Genomic DNA, 21,524 nt, shown 5'->3' with positions numbered 1-21,524 from the left:
CCTACATTTCAATTTAGCTCTTAGAAAGTTAGAAAAACTAAACAAAAATAACTTCTCAATTTCTTTCTGTAAATGTCATCTCTCTGCTTTTTATCCCTTATTAATCTGAACTAAACAAATACATCAAAACGATGAAATTTCACTTCAGACGGAATATTTCGCTTTTGTCCACTTTAGTCATTTTCAAAGTCTCTAAACGTCCATTATTAATTCGTGAAAGTCTTCCCAAAACATTCAACAGGTCAGATAATTGATCAAATATAAAAGGACATTTTAATTTGAAACTTCTAATAACTACCTTTAAATAACTACATTTAAATGATCAGTTAGGAGCTCATACTTACCAAAGCACTATAGAAACGTTCCTCAACTTTGCACCCGTCCAGCATATCGCGTCATTTATGTGTCTCAACAGCAGTGTCCTCTTTATACTTCACCGACGATCGTAAACCGAGTCATTTACTATGAAAGATACTTAACATAAAACCCGTAAATGAAACCTGCGGAGCGGCTGTGTGTCTCCGCAGGAGCACAGTTCACCCAGTACTGACCTGCCGGCTTCACGTGGCTACAGCCACCTTCAAATTAAACATTAAAGACTGCGTTTTAAATAGCCTATAATCTCAGTCCAGTAGGCCTACATGTTAAACACGTAAAAGTATTACAATGTTTTGACAAACCTATAATAGGAGGATTGCAGTAAACATGACTTCTAGCTTCGTCATTGTATAAATAAAAATTATATAATTTATTATTATAGTACACTGTACACTGTTGTCCTTGTGGTCATACAGTGTGTGACCCATGTACATGTTCAATTAAATGTTGAGTGGATCAACAGCAAATTTACTATTTGAAAAAATCAAACATTACTAAGATCCCATTTTATCAGATGTGTAAATGCAAACAGAAACATAGTCTCTGTCAGACAGACAGTGTGTTTAAAATGTATATAGGCAACCAAACAATTTATTGAGGAACATTTGCAAATGAATGACGATGTAATTAATTGTTAGTTACAGTCTTGAAGGCAGTTCCATACATTTTGTAGCGTCAATACAGAAAGCAGGTTTAGCAGGTATATATACAGTCCAACATGTAGCTACAGTAGGTTAAACCAGTAAACCACCAACTACAATACTGATGAGAGAGATTACACAGTATAACTGTGGTTGACTGTCCTCCACCTGTGTCCAGATCACAATACATCAGCAGTCTGCAGGAAACATCATTGTCCTTAATACTGTTGTACTTAAACATCTGAATATCCCTGTTCACACAACAGAGCAGACAAGAGGAGAAAAACACTTTGATAACATTTCAAGTTACCTAAAAGTTCCTGGATTGTGTCAACGTGTTTTAAATATGGCCGGTCGGACGCTTACTTATCTAGAATATACACCCAGAGGATGATTGAAATGATTAAAATGCATCTTAAGGGTTTTCATATAACCCAAATTCTCTTGTGTTGTTTTGTTGTAAGCAATGTACCAGGCTAATATTGTCAAAAACAAAGAGTTATCTGTTTACTGAGCCTTCCACTTAATTCTGAGCCTATAAGTTTTATTTACCTGACGTTACAAGGAAACATATTTTATTCTGAAGCCTATAAAACTTACAAAGCTGAAGGACAATAAAAATCATGGATTACCTTTATAGGAGCAAAACAAAGCAAAAAATAAGTTGTAAGAAAACACAAAATGGCAGTGCAAATAAGAAACAGAAAACGATACAAGTAAGTAAAAAAAACAAAACCGTTATATTTCTTTTCAATACAAATTGCAATCACTGACATAAATGACAGGAATATGACATGTAATGAACGCTATACAAAAGGAGTGTATATAGCCCTGATAATGTTGTAGCTCAGGTGTTATAAACCAGGTTTCATGTCAACTCAAAGCTCATGTTAATGCCTATACAAAAAGTGACCAATATTCTCTTTATTAAAAATACAATATCTTCAGTGACGCAACAAAACACAAAAGAATCAATGACAAAAAGGTTTGTTGGTTGTTTTGTCTGCTCATCGGGTGCTGCAGATATTTCTCTCTGTTCCTCTTCATGTCCGATCATTTTCCATGGCTTCCTGTTCAAAAGTGCGGATTCTGTTTTTGATGTGGCTCAATTTAGCTTTCAAATAGTCACAGCGTTCCTTTTTCTCCAGGAAGCCAGGGTCCTGTAAAAACACACACACACACACACACACACACACACACACACACACACACACACACACACACACACACACACACACACACACACACACACACACACACAATAATCTATTAATTAATGGCTACGACCTCTATTACCTAAATCTATATATTTTTCTTCCTTTTCTCTTTTCCTCTGCTAACTGTTGTCTTGCCTGATTTATTCTGTAATAGCTGCATTCAATGAGAATGTTCAGTTTCATGGTGAAAGCAGTGGACAGCTTTAATGAAGAAAAGCAAATAATACTTGGATGTTTACACTACTGTCGCAATTCGAACACATATTTGAGTTAAATGTTAGATTTGACAAATTATTTTTTAATTGTTTCAGAGTGAACAGATGGGAACATGAGGAGACGAGAGCCCTCAATGTTTAACAAACTTACACTCTTTTTCTGTCGATACTTCTTCAAAATGCTTTGAATCCTCTGCCGATCCTAAAAGATGAATAGAATAATAACCAAATAGTTTGCACAAAATATGACATAAAACACCGTCCAGCAGTCTGCACCACATCATGTAGAAATAAATACATTTAACATGTCTGTACAATAAGGAGGCCTTATTATGACGTTTTCACCTAAATTAAATGGTTAAATAAAGGTTGCTCACCTCTTGGCTTTTTCCATCTCTGAGGAGTCGTGCCATCATGGCATCCAGCTCTCTGAACTTATCGAGGGTGGTGCTGATGTCTTTGTGAAGGTCCTTGTATTCCTGATACTGGTCATTGAAAACTGCCTTGTACTTTTCCCTTTCTTCCACAAAGCTGATCTCTGGATACTTTCTATAGGGAAGAAAGAATAAGTACAATTACATCTACAGTACATAGAATGAATGACAAATATAGAGAGAGAAATATTTATACAACCCCATAACATGCATAGTTTAAATGTTCACTTACATGATGTAGTCTGCTACGATGTGGACTTTGGGGGTGTATTCAGATGCTGTGGCTCTGTTCACACTGACTGGGTTATTTTGGACCGCTTTTTGATTGATATATTCTTTACTTAGAGACTTATCCATTTCGTCCTTGAATGAAATGTGCTTGTTTTTTTGAGGGGTTAGTGGGATGGACTGGTGAAACTCCTCCTGGGGATAAAGGTAAAAAAAGAGAAAAAGGATAATTAAAAAGGTATGAACCACAATATTTAATTATGTCATGACTAATACACCACTATGTGCAGGCCTGTGTCATCATTACAAGAAGCTCTCTAAGAGGCCTAGGAGCACAATTTAGGTTAAACTACGTGTCAGAGAAAGAAAAAAAAGAAGTGAAAAGTAGGCTACAGCCAGAGGGAAAAACGGCCCCATTCTTTCACTTCGACAAGCTAAGCCTCTGAAGTTGCCTTCCCTCAGCTGGGAGATGGAATTATTATGTTCACTCCTGGCCTCTCACCCGTTCTTATTCAACATCAAATATATTAGCTGACCATGCTGTTTCTCACCCATAGGTGGTGGCTGTGATGCTCGACAGCTGGACTCTATTTGCAAAAAAGTAATAAGCTTGGTAGCTGTTGAAGGGAATGTGCAAATATAATGTTTGTATATCTCAGTCATCTGTGTTGATTAACATTACTAAAAATGAATCTGGCACAACAATAAATAGACTTATGTCTCATCTAATGCTTTAAAATATTGTATTGCATATGTACTGGATTGCCAAATGGGCGTGTGCTAATTAATCACAATCACAGCCATAACAAGCTAAGATGGTAAAATATAATAAACGCTAAGATGGTAAAATATAATAAACGCTAAGATGGCAAAATATAATAAACACTAAAATGGTAAAACATAGTAAACACTAAGATGGTAAAACATAGTAAACGTTACCATAGAAACACTGCCTGTTAGCCTTGTCACTGTGAACACGTTAGCATAATGATGTTAGCATTTAGCTTAAACCACTGTCGTGCCTACAGCCTCACGTGCTAGCTGCTAGCATCACTGTAGACTTGTCTTGTTAACCTGCCACTGGGTAAATGACATGGCCTTGACATAGTGATGTTAATGTTGCCATAATAATTTATATTTTCAGTTATCTGCTCAGAGTAGTTTATATGTGTACATCTTGTGTTGTCTATTCAAAAGTAAACTTCCCACTGTAGATACTTAAGCTACAGCCAATAGCTACTTTGTTTCTCATAGTTCAGTACACTGTGACACTTTGTTTGCTTCTATTAGCAACGATTTAAAAACATATTATTTTACATGCATTGAAAAAGCATCACACATATTGTAGTAAAACAGGGATGTCACCTTAACCTTAAACTTATCTTTTTCTGGCACATTTATACAAATAGGACTGAACGTTCAATAAAGTCAAGGAAAACACAGTTTACATCTTTGGGCCTGATCGTGGTCGACTGCCAGCAGAAAAAGTTAACATATTAATTAAAAACAACAAATTGGCTCGCTCACTGACTTTAAATTTCATTGGATTTGATTTGCCACTGTTGTTTTGGGGCTGTTGTTGGCTCATTTGCCAACTGTAATAATATCCCTTACTGTTGTCAACGATAAATGGGGTTTTTGATATGTCATAAATAAAATAAAACCAAAAGAGAGTGATGCCCAAACTTCATTTAGAAAGCCTTAGGAGAAAGTGTGTGTGACTGAGCAGCACAGACAGAGTAAAATACAAGAAAGGGGATAAATCATGGCCTAAATGTTTCTGGAAGCTGAAAACTCAACTTGTAAACACTTTAAATGGGTACTTTTTGTATTTGTATTTAACTATACTTCTATGCTCAATCCACGAGGAGCACTTTCCATGTCTTAATGCAAGTCTTGAATAAGACACTTCATTCTTTTCATGAAAATGATTTCCCTCCCACATTAAATTTGGAGACAATTTTTTCAAGCTTGTCTTTCATCTAAAATCTTTTAATGACCTGTACCTTGTTCTCAAAGTACTCCCTCTCCCTACGTGCAGCCTCATGTCTCCACATCTTCAGACACACCAGGAAGCTTCCCAAATACATTGCCATGTTGATGAAGATAAAAGCTGTTCCCGCCATCTGGCCCCCATCAACACGACACAGATTGGCCATAATGGGGTTAACGCCTATTGTCATGTAGCACAGCCCCCCGCGGTTCAAGTCGTTCAGGTAGACAATCCCCGCTGCCATGTAGAGTAGGAACAGCGCCACGTTGATGAAGCCCTCCGTCAGAGGCCACCATGGGGCGTCAAGGAGGATGGTGCGATAATACATCGACATTCCCATCACTAAAATAATAAGGGTTATAATCCAGGAGATTCCAGCTACTGCCAGTATAAATGCAGTCATGGGGCCTCTGTAGCTGTACCCAGACACGCCTAGCCCATTGTTATATGCACCGTTATAGAGTCCGTAGCTGTTGGACCACTCACTGTCTTTCTGGACATACGCGATGACACAAGCAAGGACCATGCCTCCAAAAAGGAGCTGAAGTCCGGCAAGAAGTCTGAGCAACCCTGGCCAGGATTTCAAATAAGAGTATTTCTGGTTGTAGACCTCCAGCTTCTCAGCGTAGTACTCTGCAGGGTGGATACTGGTGAGGAGAGATTCCTCTCGTGGGCCCTGATCGAACAGATCATCAGAAGGGCTTTCCCTTAACAAAGGCTTCTGGGAGTTCTGGCTGGAGCTGGCAAGTGATTGATCCCAGTTCCTGCGCTCCAGCAGGGGACTCACAGGAGGGCTCACTCTGGTCCCGTTAGGAAGGATCTGGATCCTGCTGGTGCTGGCTTCAGAGTCATTAAAGCTGTCACTTTCCTTTGTCCATTTATGGATGATGCCCCCCCATGCCTGAGGGATGAGGGATTTCAGCCTTTCCTTCACGCTCCCTTTTTTGTCCTCCTTCTCTTCATACGATGCAGTGCTGGATGTGCGGCCTGTGGAGTTAGTGTCACCATTCTCTGTGATATTATCTGGTGTGGGTGTGTGAGTAACCCACACAGGCACCGGTGGATCACTAATGGAGTTCTTCTTGCTTGAAGAGGAGCCGACAACACTGTCAGGCTCTTGTCTCTTTAATTTCCTGCTCCAGTTTTTCATGCTGCGGGCTAATTGTGGTGATTCATTGAGAAAGAAGTAATCACGAAGTCCTTATGAGGCACGGAGAGGGACAAACTGTGGGGGAAAAAGATGAATTATTGGTTACGTATAATAAGCATGTAAGCATACATATATAATTATATGCTGTAAAATGTATAATTAACACACCTGAGCCTCAGTAGCTCGCATGTTAAGATTTTAACAAGTCTTCGGTGTCTCTTCTTTGATTCAAATCAAAATGACTGTGAATGTGTTAGAATAAGATTTATGAACTTTAAACTTTATATCACCTTCCATAAAACTCTCACTTTTATAAAAAAATATTTTGAAATACTTATTATTTTAGCTTCTTCTCTAAGATAAAGACAACATGAAATGATGGAAACAGTCTTTCTTACAATCTAAACTTGAATGACTACACCTGTGTTTAGATTCAAGTTGATAAGGCAAACTTACTACCTACTTACACATTCAGCAGATACGGAGAAACATTTACATTTATTTAGTGTCTTGTTTTTTCCTGCTTGAGTAATATAATTCCAAAATTCACTACTTGTTGCATTGTTTTTGTTTCAACAACTCCTAACTATGTCTGCCTGCCTTTTGGTGCTGAGCAGGTAGAATCCAGTGTCTTTTAGAGCTTTGACACTGAAAACAGCCGCCTGCTGTGTCTGAAAACAAAGCTGTTGAGAGCAGTGAGAGTGAACCAAAACAATAAAGCTTTGGGCCGAAAAACCAAAACAATGAGCTGAAAGATGCACTCCGAGGGGAACTGCAGAGCCGGGTGATAATTATAGCCCATATATATATATATATATATATATATATATATATATACCCATATTATACCCCATTTACACCTGGCATTAATCTGTATCTGGATATGTTATCTGGATAAATTCCAGGTGTAAATGCACACAAACCAATGCAAAGACCCATGGATCAGATGTCATTACATGAGAATACAGTTTAAATTAGAAGTTCAGTGCTATGGATTACACAGCTCAAGCAAGAGTTATATTGAACGTAAATTAATGAAGTGTTCAGAATGGTATGAATAAATAAAAACTCCTTAAAGACACCTGCATTGTTTGCAAAATGGTTAATGGTTAAAAAATGGCAAACTGTGATGTTACGTGATTTGTGGCACGCAGACCAATAACAAAGCCAAAACTCTGAAGCAGTCCTTTAAACACAGTCATCAAATAGTGTGGGTTGGCAGCAAAGTTGGCCATACTCTGCTACAGTAGCTCAGAGAGGGACCGCAACATGACTACAGCACAGCTCAGGCTCGAATAATAACACAGGAGTGTAAGCTGAGCGGTGACTCACAGCAACCAGCAGCAGGAGTTCTTAATACACAGACAGTCATGAAACTGTCACAAAGTGGGAACACATAAATAACACAGAGCATGTTTGTTTTTAACAAAACAACACAAATCTCAAAAACAACTACTTCTCTTACCCGTTTGACCTCAGCGTGTCTCCCTGGTTGTGCAGATGGACTTTGAGCGTCTGTAAGGAAACAGGAACCGATACCTTCTGTAAAATGGCCGGCGTGTCCAGCAGGCCCACTCAGCTCACCCTCTTCAGGCTCTCAGGTGACTCACTCCTGATGTTAGACGCTCAGCTCCACACACGCAGGCCGATTGGCTAATATGTGTGTGTGGAGAACTGAGGGGGGAGTAAAAGATTAAACATTAAACCTGAACCGCCCCTGTGCTGGTGCTGACCGGCACTACAAGGTTAATCTGTGGGAGAGAGAAAGAGAGAGAAACTGGAACTGTTGACATTCATGAAACTGAGGCGAGGAGGTGGTGAGCTAACCTAAAATGATGCATGTAGCCAACAACAGGTGCTTTCAAAGGGCCTGGATGTCCATTTAGGCTGCTTGTAGTTTATATTATCAGCACTTTATTGATAAGTAAAGGGTAAAAAGAGTTGATTATCCATTCATTAATACTGCTAAGCCGAGCCTGGTAATACTTAAAGTAGTACGGGCTATCACTTTAACGATCAGAAACAGTGTCTTGTCCACAAGATTACACTTATTTTTAGAGACAAGCATGTGTTTGATATCAGCCCTGTGATATCAATTACATCTCATATCTAAGATCTGTGAAATACTGCTTTATCATCCCGTCGTTTATGAATATTTAATTCTCTTCTCAACTGTGTCATATTGTGTTGTTGCCACAGAGGGAACTGGAGTGTTTGGCACTAGAGGGCAGCATGCTCCTGTGCTTCTCACAGCTTTATCTCTCTCTCTCTCTCAGTGAGGTGGTTCCGCCTCTCTCTTTCCCACTTCCCGACCTTTCCTCTGCTGTATTTAATGTTTCCAAGACCCCTGTGAACATCAACGTCTAGGCTATAGTGTCTTTTGACCATGTTTCTTTATTCACATGTGAAGAATAGAATAAAATAGCATCTAAATTCATAAAATACATCTTGATATTGAGATACCAAAGTAGCAAAGTGCTTCTTAATATAACCAGTATGCAGTCTGTCTTACTAGAACATTTGCCTTTAGCAATGACTACATGGTTTCTCCTCATTAAGATTTAACCCTCTGTATCTGACTCCTGCTGTATAATGTGACGTCACTCTGTGCCAGTGATTCTTCCAGAGCGGAGCGGATTTTCATGTAGAGAAAGCTCAGGGCAAGGACATCTGTAGTGACCCCCCCCCATTTCCACCCTCACACACACACACACACACACACACACACACACACACACACACACACACACACACAGTCAGTACAGTAAACGCATAATGCAACCCACTTTCTCTAGTGAGTACCGAGTCCCACCAGTGGCCTTGGCCCGGAGCTACCTCATCTGTTGTTGCCATGTCCTCAGGTGCCTGCTCAGCTGCAAATAATATGCGGAACAATGCCAGAGTCTTGTATATAAACCAAAGGCATAACATGTAAAAGTAGTCACATAAAAGATCATACATATAGTTCTCGCTGTTCTCTGGAATATAAATATGTGCAATATTTGAAATAAGTAATTAATCAAACGTTTAAATCGATGACAAGTTAGATAAGAAGATTGATACTAGCCTCATGTCTGTACAGTAAAGATGAGGCCATGGAGACTAGCTTAGCTTAGCATAAAGACTGGAAACAGGGTGAAACAGCTAGCATGGCTCTGCTCAAAGGTAAAACAAGTCTAATACCACATTTCCACAGAAAACAATTAAGCGTATTTCCCATAAAGTCTTATTATTCCTTAAGTCCAGACAAGTTTCAATAATGTAAGAGGAGATGTTATTTTCCTTTTCATGCCATTGTTTTACAGGAATCTTTCATTGAAGCTCTTCTAACTTGTTCCTTTAATTTCCTTTCTTGAATTTGGGGCACCTTACTTTATTTGATTTTATTCTGTTAATATGATTCTATTTTAATTTAGTTTATTTTTATTGTGTTTTTTTAATGTTGTTGGAATGCCTTTCCTTGCCTTATGTAATGCAACTGTATTTGAAATATGTTATACAAATAAACTTGCCTGACTTGCCTGTCATTTTTCCATCGACCTATATGCATTTGTCTATCTTATATTTCTTTCACAGGGGTCAAAGGTATCAATCAATAGCCTGGCTTTAAGTGTGTGATTAAATAGTGATGTACTGGCCAATCACACGAGGCAGTAGTGAGTGATGTAAGTGTAGGTGGCTGTATAGAGAAAGTTAATCTTTATAGCTGTTAAAACATTACTTGTGAGTGATGTGAGACATGATCATAGACCTGAGTTTCTAGCCTTGGCTGAAATGATTCTGTCAAGTGGAGGACAAATGGGAAGCACCATGTATACATTATGTGCGTGTATCCGAGTGTACATGTGCACACGCACACGCACACGCACACACACACACACACTGTAGATACATACATGTGCACTTTCATGCTTGAAGTCCTGACACATGGCTGGAGGGCTCAGGAAAAAAGGCTCTTTTCTTTCTTCCGAGGTAAATGGAGCAGGGAAGCTACGGCAGCCTCCGACAGACAAGCTCATTTGTATCGGTTCATTCTGCCTTCAGATCTTTCAGAGAGCGAAACGAGCAACGAGCAACAAGATAGAAGATGGAAAGAGAGAGACACCAAAATAAATGACACTCAAAAAAACATCAATTGGAACAAAAAGGCCCTTCACACCCACTCTTGACCACTTCAGCAAGGAGCATAAAAATAATGGCAAAAACCAAGATCAATACTCCTATTCTCTCTAAATGTCCCAAGTGTATGCCAAACCACGCTAGCTGTAAGTGATAGGGAGGGCATTAAGCATAATGCAGCTTCCAGCTATTAGCTCCTGGGGCAGACAGTGAGAAAAGCGGGTCCTGCAATAAATTCATTAAATGACTTCCCCTGCCTGCTGTAAGCTGTCCCCGAAGGACCTTTTCACACTCTGGGATGATCCAAAACACCCTGCAAGCCGATTCCTTCCCCCTGCCCTTCCTGAGGCGGAGGGTCACCTTCAGTCAACCTGCTTCCTTCTAGTCTTTCTTCGCCGCGGACCCATCATCAGTACCCTCTAGGGGAGATCTCTGGTAATTTGATACCTCTTTTCTTGCCTTTCACACACAAAAATAAGTAGTAGCTGGATGAATTAACTGGGCTCATTAAGAGATTGACATTATGACAGAAGGAAATACTGGAAAGCTTACGTGCATTAACTAAGAAAGAAGCTTGCACTGTGAAAGAAGATTCTGATCCATTAGTGCACGTTTGAAATTCCACATGCATCATATTTATCTTATATGAAAGGATAAAAAACTATTATATTTAATGATGCTGTACTCATATGGAAGGGATGAGGAGCAGAGGAGCCGTGTTTCCACTGCTGCATGTCTTTGGGGTTGTATAGCAACAACTACAGGGTGACTGACTCTGCCAAGTCCCTTCTGATTTGGCTGTAATTAACCAGGCCGAGCCTTGTTTGTGCATGTGGACATGAATAGTAGCTTGTTATTTGAACATTAATGGCTGTGTGTGCGTGTGTGTGTGTGTGTGTGTGTGTGTGTGTGTGTGTGTTGTGTATAGCTCATAGTTCACCTTGGAACAGCGCCTCAGCAGCTGTGTGTCCTCTGGACCGATGTTTATGTTTATGTCAATACATCCTCCCGTAATCATGTTTTAGGATGTCCCTGAATCACAGTTTTCCAGGAAGAGACGTGTGATGTCTGTATCTGTCCACAAATGTGCCAACTCCCCTTTCACTGTCACTGTTGGCTTTAAGCTGCTGCCATAACCCTTTTCTTTGTGTGAAAAAGTTTCAGATTGGAGGACTTGCATGGCAGAAGTTTGGACCGCTTTTTTGTTCATTTAATAGAAACAAAAGCATAAGAAATTATTTGAAATTAAAGTTGTGTCTACTCGCTGCCAAAAAGAAGAAGAGAGTTCTGGTCATAGCTGAAGATAGTCTTTAATGATTTGACCTTGGTGTCTCTCCTTGCTAGGACAAAAGTTCACCTGCAAAATGAAGGAACAGCGAACAGTATACAGAGAACATGTTAAACCCATTTGCCATCCATTAAAAGTTGATTTATTCCAGTGCTACTACGTACATTATGCATCATGTGGCAGTGTACACAGAACAATGATTGGGTTACATTTCTTCACTTTTTGGGTTTTTTTCACTCCATTATTGTTCAGTAGAAGTGTGTTCCAATTCCTGCTCTATGAGGAAAGCCTACTTTTCAGGATAATAAAAGACTCTGGGATGCGTTTATCACTTTGACTCATCTACCATCATCAGAATAACATGAATGTCCCTCACTTCACTACAAAATACTGTGCATTTTTTAGTGTTTCTAGTGGAGAAAATTGGGTCACTATTAAATATTGGAATGGTGTTTTGGCAGGACTTTGTTGGTGACAGGATAAAGAGTGAAGAAGAAAACAAACCTTTACAACAGGGTAAAAAACAACAGGACCTGATTGTACCTCCATCATCCAGCAGAAAAACAAAATGTGAAATGAATAAAAATTTATTTTTAATTTGACAGAATTCCTTCATATCCTTTCTATATGTTTTTCTACTGCATACTTGCAACATCCTGTGCACCCAGCTACCTTACCCCTGCGGCTCACCATTTGTCCCGTTTACTTGGCGACATCTACAATGAGGTCATATTTACAGGACACCCACTCTTGCTCCTCACAACCGCCACTGGGCCAAAACCAATGTCTGTCGGTAAATGAGCTCCTGCTCTCATCTTTCTCATCTAGTCATGCCCATCTTCACTGTCTGCTGATGAAGGATGAAGTCCTTGACACCAGTATCGTTACATCTCTCTGGGGAAGAAACTACAGCATCTGTGATCCTTCCTGGTGTAACTGGATATTACACACTGAGTGCAACATGGAACATGACCTGGGGGTTCCCCTGCTTCTTCCTTTCTTTCCGTTTTTTTATTATTTTTTTAATTCGAACCACTCAAAGGTCTTTGCTGCTGGCCATTTGGGAAGCCTCTTTGTGTTTGAGTGGACTGATGTTCTTAATGATGACAGATGACAAACGCAAGGCTAAACCTGCGATGTAATGAAGAGGTGGAAACCTTAGATACGAAAAGGCAGGTAAGGTCGTAATCAAGCAGACAGTCTTCCATTAGTCGTCCTGACTCATTGGATGACACTGATTGAAACATAGAGTCTATGATTGAAACAGAGACTGTAATGGCATGATGGATCCCTTCATACTGGGAGGGTGGAGTGTAGCACTGTACGAGAAGTGGCTCGAGGTGGGGGCAGTAAAGAGTCATGCTTCATCAACTCAAGTTGAAAGGAAAAAAGCTAATATTCATGCTTGATTAAGTTCCACTCGTAGCAAACTGAATGTGTTTTTAAATGAAGTGCTCTCCGGCCAGTCCAGAGCCTGTGGGAGAGTTGACTCGCTCGCTGGGTTTAGACTTTGCCCTGATTCAAACTAAAGCAACTTGGAAATAAGTAAGATAAAGCAAATAATAATAATTCTATTTGACTTTTAGCTCAAGGGGTCATAAAGATGCTGTTTTAGCTCTCACATCCTTTTGGGACGCTGGTTATCTACCATTCAAACTACTTCAGGACAGCATGCTAGCCTGCTAACCCGCTGACTTCCTGATCTGCCTTTTATATGTACTTTGGAAAAAAATAACCTTAAACTCCTAAATATTTATCTTCAAAAGTCCTCACAACTGTTGGATGCGTCATACACCATACCTTAGAGATTTAAAACTTTCCATTTCTCCTCTATCATAGTGAATGTGTTTAAAGGTCTTTCAGAAAGACAAAAGAGAGGCCTGATACTGTAATGTTAAAGGAATAGTTTGACATTTTGGGAAATACACTTATTCACACCTCTGAAGTTCACTAAATAACAAGTTATATTACGTTTGTTTAATCTGTACTAAAACCCCAAGTGTATTAACGACGAGTTGTAGTTTTACGGTGGGGCCTATTTCTTGGAGTCGTGCTGTCAACATGAGGTTGCCTGGCAATCAGTGGAGACTCCAGGAAGTGACTGCACTATTTACATTTCAGTTTTTGTACGGATTAAACAAACATTTAAAAGTTTAAAAAAAGATATATCTTGATTTTAGACAGAGCTAGGCTAGCTGTTCACCATGTTTCCAGTCTTTATGCTAAGCTAAGCTAAGCTAAGCTAAGCAGCTTCTAGCAGTAGCTTCATATTTACCGTGTGGTATCAATCTTCTCATCAAACACTAGAAAACTGTATAACTGTATTTCCCAAAACTATTATTTTAAATTTGTAGAGGGATCCATTCATCAAAGTTTCTTAAGCACTTTTATTTGTATCCTTTCAGGATTGTTTTATAATAGCAATGTTTAGCATATTTAAACAGGGAATGCATTATAGAATCACATTACTGCAACTCTCTAGTTTCTGCAACTCTAAAAACCCTAAGTATCCTAGTAAAAAAGTTTTAGTAAAAATATAAAATAAAATCTAAATATAATCATCAAGCCATCCGAGGAAGATTGTGTTCCATTGTCATTGTTGCACAGAACCATGCAAAGGGGCAGGGTTTGTTTTCTCAGTTCGACCAGTAATGTGTGCCTGTGTGGCCGCACACACCAGCAGACCTCAAGCCATGCCATTATCTGAAGACCACAGGAAGCTCTAATTAGTGGTGGTGAGAAAGGTAGACTACTACAGGTTTCATTGTGTGTATGAGTGTGCAGCATTGAGCTAAAAGTGAACTCTGACAAACACACTCACAAATATTCTCTCAGTCTGTCTCCCTTTTGCTTACTCTCTGAACTTTTTCATAACCCACGGTGTTAGTAGAAATAGAAAAAAAAAGATTTTCAAAACATTTAGAGTTGCTGTGTAATGGAGGCAATGTTATGCATTACATTAAGACATTTTCTTTAAATTTTTGGAGAGGAATGTATCTGAAAAAGGAATGCAATGCTGTATTCAGACTGTTAACATCGTAAAAAAGCTCTGAAATTAGTAATTAAATAACCCTCTACTATTTATACATTCAGGCACTGAAAAATCACATGTCAATATGTAACTAAAAAAGATAGTCGCTCTCATTTTCCCTTGGTAAGAACAAGGAAGCTGAAACCTTGAAGTTGGCAACTGTGTAAATTTATCCTACCCAGTAGTAATGCCATATGCATCCCCTTTGCTCTTCTTTTGAGTGACAGTTTCCCCTCCCCCTTAAGTGCATTTTCAAACACTGACCTGAAGTCAGAGCTTTCGTAGCCTCGTCTAAAGCTTTTACCCTTAACTATAGGAAAGAATCCATGACACTAGTCTTTTGAAAGGGAAATCCAATGGTTTGTCTCGCTCTCCTCACAGGACAAACAGATAGACGGACGGATGGGTGGACGAATGTCCTCCATGGCCTCAGAGGGCCAGCAGGTGAGCCGAGGCCCACAGCTCCACAGACCAACTTCCCCCCTCGTGGTTAAGGACTCTCCGGTGTGATAGCCAGCTCTCACCCCAGCGACCCTGAACTCAGTCATTTTTTAACTATACAAGGGCTTTTACAAAAAAGCTAACTTGAACAGCCATACAATGGCTAAAACATAAACCATATCTCTACTTTATCTCGGTTTTTCAGTCATTTAAATTTTTTTCCTTCTCTTTTTTTGGATGCATTTGTGTTTTTTCTTGATTTAAGTCTTTGTTTGCTTTTCTTTGTTCTCTTGGAGTAGCTCTGATCCAGTCCTGTGCTGAGACGCTCAGTCACAGAGGAATTGGTTTTTGGATTTGATGTGAGGAGGAAGGGGAGAGAGGATGGATGGATGGATGGGAGGGAGAGAATAAGGGCAAAGGATCAGGTCAGAGGTCAAGATATGGGTTCATTATTAGTCCAGACATGGACTCGCCACCGGTTACAGGGACGGCTTTGGATAGGACAAAGTAAGGTGCCGAGTTGGTTTGGGAATGGTGGGGCTTGAAGGTGATTGCAGAGGGTTTGTCAAGGTTATCCGCTATCAGAGGAGGTGTGTGGTGCTGTGGAGGGAGAGCGCCGCCTACGGGCGGTGGAAGTCCAGGATCGCTCAGAGCGTTCAGAGCGCTCTGAGGCTAGTGAGGCGGGCCGAAAGCGGTGAACAAAGCCGTCCAGGAAGTCCTGCTGCTGCTGGGTTATGGCTTGGGAGATGAGGCAGGGCAGCGCCTGCAGGCTGCCCGTCACCGAGTCCAGCTTGTCCTCCAATGTGCCGATGCGCTTGTCCAGCTCCTCACTGCGCTCCTGCAGCTCTGACACCAGGTCGTACATCACATTCTGGGTCTAATGAAGGAGAGAAAGTAAATATGTTTGGGGAGGTGCAAGAAAAGGAGGACGGAGAAGGAAGAGGAGGAGGAGGAGGAGGGCGGACAAAGGAGGAGGCAAGATAAAAAACAATAAACATTTTACAACTTAATATCCACGAGGAGAGATGCAACAAATGAAATAATACCGTTTCCACCAAAATGAGCGTGTCTTTGTATTTTTCATTAAACACGGGAAAAATATACTATCTGTTCTTTTTTTAGGTGTGTCACGTTCGAAGTCACGGACGCACCGGCCGACACTGGGAGCAGTTACTAAACAGCTAAATGTTTCAGAGGTTACATCTTTCTTGTATCTGTTACTTATTCAGTCCCTTTCAAACTTTTAAACCTGAGTTAGTGACTGTTGGAACAGTGGAAAGAGTTTCATTTTGCTTCTGTCCAGTCTTAATGAAGTGTTTACAACGATCAGCTATTTAAAATGATCGTTTCTGTCAGCAAAGTCTGGCGGCTTTGAGGAGAGCATATTAATTGTGTGATTTGTATTTTAAAAACATATTATTTATTTATTATATATATATTTACTTCAGTATGTATACATTTGCAGGGAAAAAGCCTTTCAGTAGTAGACAGGTCTAAATCTGACTTACTCAGTCTGAAGAGAAGGACATAATGACAGCAGTGAAGGGGAACTGAATAGTTTCAGCAAGTCAGCATTGATTTGATCTTCTCACCGTTTCCCAACCAGCTTCTCCAATCCATTTATAGCCAGAGAAGATCTTTAGTGCTTTATATATATGCTTGACACAACTAATTCATATAATGAAAAGCGTCTCTATTATTTAGGAACTTATTGTTACGCATTGTTACGCAGTTGGGCCAGTGTTAGTTAATGTATTTGCTATCTGTTTGTAATTCTTCTATTCAGACTATGACAATATTATGTTATAAAATGTATAATAAAGTCTATATATTCTATTCTTTATCTTGACAAAGTTAATTCCATGTGACATGCAATTTAATGGTCCCAGTAAAGCTATTTAAGGCCTTTTTCAGACATTAGGACAGCTCAGAATCAAATTATTTCTGGCTTATATATATATATATATAAAAGCCAGAAATCAAAGGGTTGCTTCACCAAGGGGCTTAACAAAAAGACATTGAGCCGTTGAACTACTGTAGGGTGTACAGAGATGGATCTGACCATCGAGCAGAGTAAGGGCAAGTAAACACACATTAAAGGAGTTGGCCTTAGAACCTTTTAAAATACACACTGGAGTGCAAATGCCAGCCACATCAAATGAGGCTGCAGTCATGCACCTCCCTTTGAACCCCCTCTCTGCTTTGCTCCGGTGGGTCAGATGACGTCTCTACAGCAGGACCGAAGCATTCAGCCAGATTCTGTTTACAGTATGGGGTTAGGCTCAGGTTCCTCAAACTCTTACACTGCCATATGATTATTACCGGAAACAACAATGTTGACTTTCATTTGATTTGAGTTATTTGACAAATATCAATACACTCGCTAAGAACAAAAGTATACAGTATACTTATGGACTTGTTTTCATTATTGTCTCCAGGGATTTTAAAGCTCATATAGGCCCTTCCAAGAATAAGACAGTTGGTCTACATTTAATATTAAAGGGATAGTTTGGATGTTTTTGCTTTGTTGTATGACGTACTTATGCATAGTCAGTTTATTACAAGAGGGGAGACTTACCTTCGCCAGGTCCACCAAGGTGTTGGCCTGATCATTGAGTTTCCTCTGCTCCATCTTCACACTGCGCAGTCTGGTGGAGGTACAGGGAGGTGGGAACAGGAGGAGGAGGGAAGGAGGTGGACAAAGGAGAAAGAGGAGGAGGCAAAGAAGAAGAGTGGCCGGGGGAATAAGGGAATAGAGGGCGGTTTTCAAGAGTGGAGCATAGAGAGACAGGTTGTTTGGGGGATGACGGGGCAGAGAGGGCCAGTAGGGAAGAGAAAGTAGGAGGAGGAGGAACAACACATTTTTTATCAGGCGTGCTCTCTCACTGATGACATTGAAAAGAGAGAGGACTGCCTGCATGCATCGTAAATACATGTACTTCACTAAAATATATATATATATATAAATATATATATATAAAAAAAGAAAATGTGTGTATGTATATGTATATATATATATATATATATATATATATACACACATACACACGCATTCCTGGTCTTGGTCAATGCAATAACAACCAAAACATGCAAAATTGCGGAAGCATACTACGCTCATAAAAAAAAAAAAAAACTAACAACCTTGTTTATCATATTTTATGTGGGTCCTTTTTTTGTAATAACAAGATTTGCTTTAAGTAGCACTTTTTACCTTAAAGTATTTTTCGCTGCAATGATAAACATCTTAATACAGAGAGATGATATTGTTGTAACCCACAAATAATTTGTTTCTCAAGAGGGGAAAGAAACCTCAATATAATGTCAAAAAGATATTACTACTATGACAAAACATGGTTTTTTTTTTTCAGCAAGAATGCAATATGCTTCCATACAAGAAAACCCTCAAATCTGTGTTTGAAATCAAAACATTCCCATCTATTTCAACCCAAAAGTAAGACATTGAAAAAGTAAAAAGATGACATGCCCTTTGTCAGTGTACACACAGCTCAGTGGTAGGACTTCATATATACACACTGGTCATTCAGTAAGCGTGCAGTGACTGGGAGTGACTTTGTGCACAATGAAATGTGAGTCTTTCAGTGTGTGTGTGTGTGTGTGTGTGTGTGTGTGTGTGTGTGTGTGTATGGATGCCACAAATAAAAAATGAAGCTTGTCAGAAATAAACTGTCTTATGACACTGCTGAACATACGGCAACATAGACATTTCAAATAACTTGCGCAATGATACATCGGACATGTTTTGTGATGCCTTCTACATTGTGTCCCTTTATCTCTAATCAAATACATTATGGCCCCGTAAGAACTGTTAACGCTGATGCGAATAATGTGTTATTGTTAGCGGTGGCAACTCACAGCCATCATTTGGATGTGTGCAAGAAAGAATTTCCCTGTTCAGCAAATTATGAGACAGGATGACATTCAAGGGCATTTATTCATGTGCAAATCAGTATATCAGAGCAGAGTGAGACTGCTCGCTTACGGCTCTATCTCTGCGGGAAGCCGCTTCAGCACGTGTGTGTCTGTTTGCCCGGCTTTGTTATCCCTTATGGATGTCGAAGAATAGGGGCTAAAAGCTAAAAGCACTACTTATCAGTGTAACACATAAAGAGTACCATTTTATTCCAGAAAACCACAACCTACGCGCTTGTGCCTTGTCTTTTTGTGCTACGTCATCAATGTCATGTGCAAGCTTTGGCATTTGATCTCAAATAAAAAAGGGTAAAACAAAGTTAAAATCAATATAATAACAGCAGCAAACATTAAAACCTCATTGGAACTACATTAGAATATGTGTGTGTGTGTGTGTGTGTGTGTGTGTGTGTGTGTGTGTGTGTGTGTGTGTGTGTGTGTGTGTGTGTGTGTGTGTGTCATCACAAAACCATCAGTAGTGTAGGATGAGTTCTGTTGATGCAGGTTAATATAGCCTCCAGAGCAGCTATATTAATCATGGGTAACATTATACAGTACGTTGTAGATGAATATGAACCGCTAACCAACAAAGCTCCAAGCTCATTCTGTGCAAGATGCTTTTTTTCTTTCACACGTTCTCTCCAGACAACCCTCCACTAGTGACACCGGTGGCAAAATGTTGATGCTTTTTTTTTTCATTCCATTCAAAGAGGGGATGGGAGGGAGAGGGAAGTAAATGGAACACTGAAGGAAAGAAATAAACCAAAGACAATTCAGCATCTTTTTTTTTTTTTTGTGGTAACAAATGCTTTTTTTTCATGCATGTCAAACGCAGACATGGAGAGAGGAGGATGTCGAGGAAACAGTAGGAGGAGGATACATAGAAGACTCAACTTACTTCTGAGCTCTGCAGTGATAGAGCAAAACAAAGACAGAACACAGTACAGAGTTTTAACCCCACGACATTCACGAAACGAGTGAAACCATTACACTTCTCACTGTAAGCACAGGGTAAAAGGGGGTCGGAGGGAGAGGGAGACGGGGAGGGGAATAGGAAGGACCATTACACTAGATTGCAGTGTGTGTGCTTGTGTATGTGTGTGTGAGCATAACAATTATAGGCTAGAAATATTCAACTCTACGACTACATTTTATCACCTTATTAGCAATGCAACTATTACTAATACAGACTAAATAGTAGTTACCACAAATAACATTAGAAACAATCACATGGATTGAACATCTTAAGAACTATTTATTTATAAAATACTGTAGTTTCTTTGGGCATGCTGAGTGATTCCCCCTCGGTGGCTGGTGGTGAACAACTTGTATATTTCTGTCAAACATTTTATGACACATTAGATTACACAAAGAAAACGCAGAGCAGGACTTACTGGTGAATGGCTTGGAGAAACTTGCGCTGGTGTTTCCGCACCTTGGCGTGATCGATCTTCTTGACCAACTTAGTGTGTTTGTAGATGAGCCATGTTTCCCTGAGTACATTGGCAGCTGTGTTCTTTACCTGAGAAGTGAGGTAGAGAAAGACATAAGCCGGACAATAACTTCATCAAGGGGTCGTACTGGTTGGACACATTCAAATTTGAAAGTCAGGCATCCATAATTAACATTTATGTTTGAAAATACAAAAGGAAGCTGAAATACTGGCAAGTAAGTAAATAAACTTTACGGATATATAGTAATAAGTTATAACAAGTTATTAAAATGCAGGAGGGATTTAAAATATAAAAGAAATCTGACACAGACACAGGCTGTTTACCATTTTGACTATGTGAGACAATAAGATTATTATCAATGTCGGACATTTGCACAGATAGTATAATGAAGACGTCGTGTAAACCAGTGGCTCTTAAACAGAGGGATCTCAAGATAGATCACGGGATAATTAGTGGAATAAGAGAGAAAAACATATTTATATTAATGCTCCATAACATTATGTATCTTTTTTAACCTTCTCAATCCTAATTGTATGTTCTTTTGTCTTTTAACTGCATTATTTTACCTCTGAAACGTTTGGATACTTCTTAAAGAGCTCTGCGTCGGGTGTTTGGATCCCAAGTTTTAGTCTAGTTCTTCAAGCCTCTAAAAACTATTACAATTAAAGTCTGAAATTTGGAAAATCACTCTTTTATCAAACAACTAGTTGTTGTAAGAAGCAGCAATATATCAGCAGAGTTACAGTACTTGAAATGTCGTGGTATGCTGTGACTCACTCGTTTGCAGAGTTGTGTGTCCATCATGAAGTTGTGGACATGTTTCTCAGCCTTGGTCAGCTCCAGCTTCCTGGCTACCACTGCAACCACCAGTGCAGTGCAACCAGCTCCCTGTTGCACAAAGACGTGGTCAAATAAACACAGCAACATTTTGTTTGTCAGCTTTGCAAGTTTACCACATTAATAAAGAAAACAGTAAACATTTTGAGTTCTTACAGTTTCACATCA

General features: G+C 39.6%; 2 protein-coding genes across 3 annotated transcripts in view; both read right to left on the bottom strand.

Annotated features, from left to right (window-relative positions):
• Positions 1-1,003: 1,003 nt before the first annotated feature.
• LOC115022793 (MARVEL domain-containing protein 2-like) lies at positions 1,004-7,841 on the bottom strand. The gene is made up of 6 exons (XM_029453889.1): positions 7,722-7,841; positions 5,114-6,331; positions 3,118-3,308; positions 2,829-3,000; positions 2,603-2,653; positions 1,004-2,179 (listed from the first exon to the last, which is right to left on the bottom strand). Exons 2-6 carry the CDS (start codon positions 6,254-6,256, stop codon positions 2,063-2,065), a joined length of 1,674 nt encoding a protein of 557 aa, XP_029309749.1. The 5' UTR covers positions 6,257-6,331; positions 7,722-7,841; the 3' UTR covers positions 1,004-2,062.
• A 3,825-nt stretch (positions 7,842-11,666) lies between these two features.
• kcnn1a (potassium intermediate/small conductance calcium-activated channel, subfamily N, member 1a) overlaps positions 11,667-21,524 on the bottom strand; it is a 74,274-nt gene continuing 64,416 nt past the window's right edge. Inside the window, exons 7-11 of one of the 2 annotated variants that reach the window (XM_029453293.1) lie at positions 21,297-21,407; positions 20,460-20,587; positions 19,964-19,972; positions 17,714-17,783; positions 11,667-16,012 (exon numbers count right to left, since the gene is read on the bottom strand). In XM_029453293.1, coding sequence (XP_029309153.1) covers positions 15,707-16,012; positions 17,714-17,783; positions 19,964-19,972; positions 20,460-20,587; positions 21,297-21,407 — 624 coding nt within the window. In that variant the 3' untranslated portion in view covers positions 11,667-15,706. The remainder of the gene's footprint in view (positions 16,013-17,713; positions 17,784-19,963; positions 19,973-20,459; positions 20,588-21,296; positions 21,408-21,524) is intronic. The other variant, XM_029453294.1, reaches the window with a different exon arrangement.

This window comes from Cottoperca gobio, chromosome 17 (genome assembly GCF_900634415.1).
Source record: "Cottoperca gobio chromosome 17, fCotGob3.1, whole genome shotgun sequence".
In the NCBI taxonomy this organism is placed as follows: domain Eukaryota; kingdom Metazoa; phylum Chordata; class Actinopteri; order Perciformes; family Bovichtidae; genus Cottoperca; species Cottoperca gobio.
The sequence above is the reverse complement of the archived record's forward strand: the minus strand, read 5'-3'. Positions and strand labels throughout refer to the sequence as shown.